The 9,502-nt window shown below is 37.1% G+C and overlaps 1 protein-coding gene across 1 annotated transcript; it reads left to right on the plus strand.

Moving 5' to 3' along the window:
• The first annotated feature begins 991 nt into the window (after nt 1-991).
• LOC113383702 lies at nt 992-1,501 on the plus strand. The gene has a single exon (XM_026621952.1). The coding sequence runs from the start codon at nt 992-994 to the stop codon at nt 1,499-1,501; it is 510 nt and encodes a 169-aa protein (XP_026477737.1).
• The last annotated feature ends 8,001 nt before the right edge of the window (nt 1,502-9,502 follow it).

Here is a 9,502-nt window from a genome sequence, read left to right on the forward strand (position 1 = left end):
TCACTCGGGGGCTATGACAAGAACAACATTGGTATTCTAATTGCCCTTGAGATTGGCAAACGATACTCGGTGCTTATGAAGCCTTTGATGGTGTCTGACACCCTCAAATGGTCCCGCGACATGTACGTCGAGCACATCACGGGATGCAGACAGTACCACGGCTGAAGAAAGACAAGAAAATAATGAAACTATTATATTATATCCTCTACAAACCTTTCTATCCTGCCCAAATAATTCCGTTTATTACTTGTAAACAACTTTTTAACCTTGCTACAATGTATACCATATTATCTGCACTATGTACATGCCGCTCACCATGTTATCTAAGCGAATGACGCAGGATTGGGCGCAAGCTCTCATGAACAGACAACGACCGGAAGAAGTGTTGTTCTTAGTCCTGCGCTGTCCGCCCCGAATTTGACAGATTTCCAATCCGAGGCCTGCCAAAGAATCGGTGCGATTACAACACCGGATGAACTGGATAACGAAATTAAAGTAATATCGGAATTATTCAAGCCGCCGGAGAGCACTCAAAACACGAACACGACAGGCCGCAGACATCGGCCAAATACTAGCTAAAGCTAACGCCGGAGAAGGAACCCCGAAATGACTTTCGACCATGCTGCTGCTGTTCGAATACAAAAAGTTTACAGGCAAGATAGGAAAAGGGAATTTTGGGAAATAGCGGTAAACAAAGAAAGAGCGTATTGTCGCTTTGAGCCCGAATTCCTCCACGAATACTTCAAGGCCGTTTACCGAAGCCAACCGGATTCAGACCGTCAGAAGCCATGCCCGGAGTATACCCCCAATAACACCGGTGGGGGATGGAAACAATACCCCCCTAAATGAAGCTTTCACAGCAGAAGAGATCTGGACCGGTGCCCTTAAATGCAAAATCACGGCGCCGGGCCCTGATGGCATCAGTTACTAGCTGTGAAAAAAAATCACGGCGCCGGGCCCTGATGGCATCAGTTACTAGCTGTGAAAAAAAATGCGGTACTGGCTCCCATATGTTAGCGGCAGTATTCAATCAGGCACACAGGCTGAAGAAGTACGTACCCCGCTCGTGGCATGTGTCGGAGATCATCTAATCCCGAAGAAAAAAGACTTGGATGTGGTTACTATCCCGAAGAAAAAGACTTGGATGTGGCCTATCACCCTATCGAATATAATTGGAAAATTGTACGCCTCGGTTCTGGCAGATAGCCTGGGCAAGTGGTGCAGAGAAAACAACCGTATATCAAGCGCACAAAAAGGGTTCATGCCATTTGAGGGTTGCAGCAAGCACAACCAAACGCTACAATCTTCAATTCAAAATGCCAGAAGGAGACGCAAAGAAATCGTGGTTGCGTGGCTTTACCTCAAAAATGCTTTCGGCTCGATCCCGCATAAAACGATCTTCAACGCAATGCGCTGGGCGGGACTGTACAGCGAGAGCATCATCCTGATAGAACGATTCTATAGCGGATGCACCACGAAGATTAGAACACACCAGGGATAACCGAAAGGCGTCCCAGTGGAAGCGGGAGTGAAGCAGGGATGTTGTCCGCTGTCACCTATAGCGTTCAACATGGCCATTGAACCGCTACTACGGGCCATCCGCAATACGACAGATAACTATAATGCAAACGGCATCGTCAATAACGTGCTGGCGTATGCTTATGACCTTGTGCTGATGGCCATAATGCAGAGGGACTGCGAAAACTGATAGACACCACAGCTACGGTCTCAAAATGGAGCGGACTGCAGTTCAACACCAGAAAATGCGCCACGTTGCATGTGGATGACAAACCCCACAGAGCCATTGCTACGACTCTTAGCCTGAATGGAGAAACAATAAAGACCCTGGATACGGACCAATCCTATGGATATCTAAGCTTCTCAACGGGTTTTCAGAGTTTCAGTTCGGCTGACGAAATTCGGCTGACGAAACGACGATGAGGAGACATGCGGAACAACACAACCATTCTCTACTGGCCCCGTGGCTTCGATGATGGCGTCGCAGAAGCAAGTCTGGCAGCGCTGAAGGAGGTTGTTCAAAAGAAAACCATCAGGAAGGCCACGCCAAAGGAACTGGTTGACTACATCAACGGATCAGACAAATGATTGATAGGAAAACCGAGTAACGATATCAGTTCCACATGGACGAGACATAAGGCAGCCGCCTGAAACCTCAAGGGCAAAATTAACTTTTTCCTCAAACTGGACTCATTGCAAGTGGACGACAAGCGTGTCGAGAGACAAAAATCAGAACGCACTAAGAACAGCGCCATGTAGTCACTTCTGCAACAAGCTTATACTCAAACCCGACCAAGAAAAAAGTAATAAAAGTGACTTCAGCCAACTCTGTCTCCAACCACTTCATTTAAGATGGCTGTTTTACGAGATTTGCAACAAGCTTACCAGGACGCAAGCCTACAAAACCTTGGGATTATGACCTCAGACTCTCGCTCAGCACAGAAAATACCACATCTGCGGAAACTGAGATCATCTATCTAAGCCTACCATTAAAAGGTGACAAAATACATTGCCCCAAATGCAGAAAAGCATACGCCCAGAAAGATAAATTAATGATGCATTTAAGAAAAGAGCACCACGCTGTACTCAAATACAAATGCTCGCTATGCAACCTAACAACTTCGACGAATTTAGGGGCCACCTTATGAAATGCGAAGGCTGTGGGAAAAAGTCCAATACGACGAACCAAAACAATCCGTCCAAGCCAACACCCCAAAGTTCCACCAAAGTTCGCTTCTACAGATGTCTTAAATATCTAGGCTGCGACCAACAGGAATACATCGGGTGGTCGAGACTCAAAACTGCAGCGACCGCATCAGCGACCAGGTGAACAACCCCCTGAAGAGGGCTCTAGCTCTCAAATAATGACAAGGTCGAGAAGTAGAGCCGGAAAAGCCGCAAAAAAATTCTTACGAAGATACGACCGGGAGGTAAAAATCTATGACAAACGATGGGCCAATCTGCCAAAAAGAGCCACCGCGGAAATTCTCTACCTCACATACACGGAAGGTGGATTCAACCTGCTGCCGACTTCTTTCCTGGCAGACATTGGACAGGTTTTCCACGCGCACAGGCTCCTCACGTCGAACAACAAATGCGTCGCAGAAGCCAGCCTAGCAGCGCTGAAGAAAGTCGTCAGGAAAAAGACGATCAGGGAGGCTACGCAGAAAGAACTTACGCAATACATCACCGGCTCAAACGAGGGACTGGTCGGAAAGCCGAGCAACGCCATCAGCTCTACGTGGATCCGACTAAGAGCAGCCGCCAGACGTCTCATAGGAAAAATCAACTTCCGATTCGAACTAGACCTGCTCCATGGCCGGTAATCTCCGAACAAATGTACAGAACCGTATTTTGAAATGGCTTAGTATTTGAAATGATCGAAGAACGGCGCCAATATTTACAATTTGATACATCAGAAAGAAAAATAGATGGCTGCACTCAAATATAAATAAGCATGGCTGCACTACTAATCGCCGTTTCTTGTTGATCGCCATTTTGTGCCGTTGTGATAGCTTCTTGTACTTCTATTATATCCGTTAAACGTTGTGGTTATAGTTTTTTTTGGTGATTATTTTTTTTTTACTTATTATTAAGTTAAAATGGTGAAGTGTTACGTACCAAATTGTGTTAACACCACAAATAATAAAAAGATGCATGTCTTTCCGGCATCTAATGATCAAGTATGTATATAATGATGTATTATGTTTATATAATGAATATGAATAAAGATTCATTCATGTATTATGTTTATATAATGAATATAATGAAAATACTATAAAAATGTTCTAGATGTTTTCAGTTTGGGTGCAGAGGACAAACAATCCTTTAATGGATGAGTTAACCCCTTTCGTTTGTGGCAAAAATCGTCATATTTGCGACGCGCATTTCACAAATATTTGCAAAGTGGAATATTCGTCAACAAATTCAAAGACGAATCTAAAAGTTGAAACCCTGCCTACTCTAAATATGCCAGGTTAGTATTATAAATATATAAATTAATGAATTTATTTTTAATGAAAATGCTGAATTCATATTTTGCTTGTTTTTTATAGGATTCACTGGAGACCCATTCTTAGAGAAGAATTGTCTCATGGATAGAGCTAGATTCCGTAAGGATAATGATGATATATATATATATATATATATATATATATATATATTTTGATTGATAGATTCTAAAAATCTTATATTATTGTAGAACTTGGAGTGTCTATCCGTGATAGGGATATAAAGGCAGGGGCATACCGTTTGACCACAAATAACAATACACCCTTGGGTAATTAAATACAAATTGATTAGATATTCATTTTAAATGATGTAGTTGTCTTTGAATCAATTATTCTATATTTTTTCTAATAATTTATATAATTATATGCTTTCATTTTAAGTTTCTTCAAACTTTATGGAAGTGTCTCCTTCTAGGCAGTTACAGAATTGTTCTCAGGTTGCAAGAGAATGTTATGAGGCAGAATTAGAAGAACAATCTGCAACACCAAGAACAAGGCCAAGTTATTATAACTCTAAATACTTTAATACCATTTGCAAAAAAAAACTAATAAATGAAACTTTTGTTCTTAGTTGGGATATGCAATCCTAAAAATCTTGAAGGCGGGTTAAAACAGTCATCTTTATGACTCCAGTTTCCCGCAAAGATATTTTTTATAATAATTGCAGCAATAATAATTAATTTATCAACTATGATATTATAACATTCTATTATGTTTAATAGGAGTCCTGGGGGGTAGCTGCAAATTGCTGCAGAATGCAGTTATAAAGCGTAGGAGTGCCTTGACACCCAGAAGATGTAAGATGTATGATACATCAAAAATTTTGTTCCGAAAGATAAGAAGGATTAATAAACAATGTAATAATTTAAAGGATAAATTGCAACAGAGTATACAATGTTCTGAAAAGTTTTCAAATATTCCAGAAACATTAAATATTAGGGCAAGAAATTTTATATTGTCTCAATTAACAGAGCATACTAAAAATCCGAAAGGAAGAAAATTCACAAACGAAGACAAAATTCTTGCTTTAAGTCTGTATAAAAAGTCTCCAAAGGCTTACTACTTTTGGACACAAATATTTATTTTGCCATCTCCTCAAACATTGAGGAAGTTGCTTTCAGAGATACCTTTGTATAGTGGTATTAATGAGTGTCTTTTTAATACATTAGGTTCAGCTATTTCTCATAAAAAGTAAGAGTAGCAAATACTGTGTTTTGATGTTTGATGAAATATCACTATCTTCAGAATTGTCATATGATTGTAAAATCACACTGTTGGTTTTGTAGAACTAGCAAATGGCAGAAAAAGTTTATTTGCGGATCATGCACTTGTTTTCATGATAAAAGGAATAAAGGATCGTTGGAAGCAACCAGTTGCTTTCTACTTTTCCGAAGGTGGAGTAAATAGTTCTGATTTAAAATCTCTTATTGTTGATGTGGCAAAAAAGTTATTTAGTATTGGTTTAAAGCTTGTTGTCACAGTTTGCGACCAATATGCCGCAAATTGTAAAGCAGTTAATATGCTTTTAAATGATACAGAAGAACACTGTTGGTTTTGTAGAACTAGCAAATGGCAGAAAAAGTTTATTTGCGGATCATGATAAAAGGAATAAAGGATCGTTGGAAGCAACCAGTTGCTTTCTACTTTTCCGAAGGTGGAGTAAATAGTTCTGATTTAAAATCTCTTATTGTTGATGTGGCAAAAAAGTTATTTAGTATTGGTTTAAAGCTTGTTGTCACAGTTTGCGACCAATATGCCGCAAATTGTAAAGCAGTTAATATGCTTTTAAATGATACAGAAGAGTATTATAAACAAAAAACCTTCATTGGAATAAACTGTTTTTTGAAATAGATGGTCATGAGATTGTACCTTTATATGATCCTCCACATTTGTTAAAGTGTATGCGGAATAATTTTGCTAAGTACAATGTTAAATTTATAGGTTTAGATGGAGTCGAATATAAAGCATCTTGGAAAGACATCATAGATTATTACAATTATGATTCTACTTCAAGTATGTTTCGTCGTTGTCCTACATTAAACGAATACCACTTGATCAAACAAAAATGAAACGTATGAAGGTCAGTCTTGCTGCGCAAGTATTTTCTCAACGGGTAGCACATGGACTTCAAAACTCTGGTTACCAGTGTTACTTCATATGGTACCGGAGAATTTTTTGATGTTCATGGACTACTTATTGATAGTGTCAATGGTTTATCAAAATTGCCATTGAATGGTAAAACAATTTCGATGTGCAATTTCAAATAAATCGGCTCATACTATATTTTGGCGTGAAGCCAAATTAGTTTTGAATTCAATGCAATTCATAAAAAGCAAGGGTTTAGTTAAAGTTTTAACTAAACCTCCTTGCATTAAAAATTGGATTAGAACGATGGAGGGTGTGAGCTAGCTACATTGGCAGAAATTAAAAGTAGTTCATGGTTTTAGTTACTTATGCACCAGAAATTTTAACCGAGATCCCTTGGAGAATTTTTTTGGTTGCATAAGGAGTCATAAGGCTTCGAATACTAATCCAAGTTGTTACTCTTTTATGTCTGCCTTTAGAACTTTGCTTGTCAACAATTTATCATCTCGTCATTCACCTTCTGCTAATTGTGAAAATTGTCAGTGTTTTTGAATAATGAAGATGTCTTGGAAACTGACTCTCTGATCAATATGTCTATTGATGCAGAGCCGTTTCATTTCCAAGACATGTCATTGTACAGTAAAACTGCTAACGCTTATGTTGAAGGATATTGTACTAAGAAACTTCTCGGATATGTTGGTGAATGTTTGTACATCTGAACTATTAGCAGATCCAATTGGCAGGGATAAAGCTTCTTGGGATTGCATCTGAGATTACACTGGCCATTCACTTTTGGTCCCAGGAAATGTATTTTTTGATCTATTTATTAAATTCAGTCAAGTACTTGATCATTTCATTAAATATTTATGTATTGACACAAAAATCCAATATTTTTTTCCGGTAAAAATTCATTAATTCACATTCACATCATAATTGTTTATTTATTGTTTTCAATTTTTTATTGCTCTCATTTTTATTTAATATTTTTCTGGTCAATATTCATTTAATGATATTTCCATTATAATTTTATTCATTATTTTCAATTTTTTATGGCTCTCATTGTTATTTTGCTAAACATGTTTTTCTAATTTATTTATAATTGATTTCAGTTTTCGTCAATATTACAATATATGAAGTGTGTCAGTATGATGCATTTTCTAAATATTTCAAGTATTACATCCTGTTACTTGCTGGCTGTGGTATTACATCCTGTTACTTGCTGGCTGTGGTCTATGTAATTTCTATATCAATTCAAAGATTCTTTTCTCGATTTAATAAATTGTTGAAAGTAATTTAAGGCAGATTTTTTTCTTTTTTTTTTCTTTATTTTTCTTTTATGTTGATCTTTCTTTTTAATTTAAGACTCCGCAAGGTTTATAGCTAAGAAAATTAGTGGTGCATGGCATCGTGCATGGCCTAATGCAAATTGCTGGAATTTCACGCACCGTAATTAAAAATTCCAGTAGTAAAAATAATCAATAACTGTTTTAAATAATTGCAAATAGATTATCTTCTATATATATAAAAATAAGTCGGGTTTTCCTTCCTGATCAAATTTTTTGTTTTCAAATATAGAACAAACAAAAAAATACTTCATCTTTCTCACGAAACCATCTGGTGGTGAAACGGAGTTCGTCGGGTTTGCTAGTTATTTATAATAATTAATTGCAATGAAAGCACTTTTTCTTAGTTACTTATAATTGTGAAATACTTTTTATTATTTGTAATAATTAATTGCAATGAAAGCACTTTTCTTAGTTACTTATATTTGTGAAATACTTTTTATATTTATAATAATTAATTGCAATTAAAGTACTTTTTCTTAGTTACTTATAATTGTGAAATACTTATTATTATGTATAATATTAATTCCAATGTAAGCACTTTTTATCAATTACTTATATAATAATTTTTACATTTATAACATGTCACTACCAATTTTAATTGTTATGTAAAAAATTGGTTCGTGATGTATTTGAAAATATATTTTGCACTTCATATATTTGTTCTCATTTTTAACGTAAGAAATTATTCGGGTTTCCTTTTACTGTATTACGTATACGAACCATATCTAGAAAAAAAAAACAGCGGTTAATTTATATACTTTACATACGCCATGTTGTGATCTATTCGTAAATTAAAATGAGTGTAAAGTCAAATGGCTCAAGATAGCGATCTATTTATGCTTACTTATCTATGACCTGCTCCACGTCGACGACAAGTGTATTGAAAGACAGAGAGCGGAAGCCGGGATCACTCGGGGGCTATGACAAGAACAACATTGGTATTCTAATTGCCCTTGAGATAAAGTGCCTCAATGTGCACGCGCCAGGAGCGTGCCAGAAACTACCACATGAGGCACCGATGTGTGCCAATCGCAAGAGTTAACACCCGGCAAATTACTCCAAATGCAGCGCTATTATTAACTACAAGGAAAAGAAGGCAACGAGGAGCTTCTCGTCAGCTGTAAACTGAAGCAGAAGGACTTTTTGCTGCTATGGGCGAGATCAAGATGCTGTTTGCAGATCGCCAGGTACAACAAGTTCTCAGTAAGCTTTATAAACTGACAAAATCACTAAACACCAACATGGCATATAACAAAAAATACACAACAATACTTCACTTTTTAACAGCATCTCCATAAATCAAACGCGCGACTTACACATAATGCACTTTAACGGACTTAAAAACAACGTGGACGAACTGAGAAAGATGATAACGAAATACGATCTGGACATAGTACTGATTAACGAGACACGTTTAAAACCTACAAACAGACTCTATATCAACAATTACAAGATTTACAGAAACGACAGACAGACACACGCGGATGGGACGGCACTGCGATTTTGATCAAGTCTAACATCAGACACGAGTAAGTGCCAAACCTGACAGCGGGCGGTTCTGAAATAACAGCTATCAATGTGTATAAGAAAAGTCAAAAAGTAACCATAATATCGATTTACATCCCGGCAAGCGGACTAGAACATACGGACTTACAAAGACTACTGGACTCGAACAGATTTGTACTTATGGCAGGAGACTTTAACAAACATCTTGGAACTGTAACTTTAACAATGCGAACGGAAACAGATTTTACGAATTACTGACCCAACACTTGTCAATTGTCACTTGCCAATGCAAGGAATAGTTGTTGTTTTATATTAAAAAGTCAAAATATAGTTTTAAATAAAATATTAAAGAATGTTTAGTAATAAGTAACTGTTATTGAAATTACACTGATGATGAGGCACACCTTAGTCTCGAAACGTTTGTAATCATAAAATAAAGTTGTGTTAAAAAAATCTGAGTGCTGTTTTGTTCATATTAAACAATTAATATTCGTTCCACTCATATCATAAAATTCTATATTATATACTCCAGAACTA

The sequence above is a fragment of the Ctenocephalides felis genome, unplaced genomic scaffold (assembly GCF_003426905.1).
Source record: "Ctenocephalides felis isolate EL2017-DRISC unplaced genomic scaffold, ASM342690v1 CF-g0.4_SCAFFOLD_03570, whole genome shotgun sequence".
In the NCBI taxonomy this organism is placed as follows: Eukaryota; Metazoa; Arthropoda; class Insecta; order Siphonaptera; family Pulicidae; genus Ctenocephalides; species Ctenocephalides felis.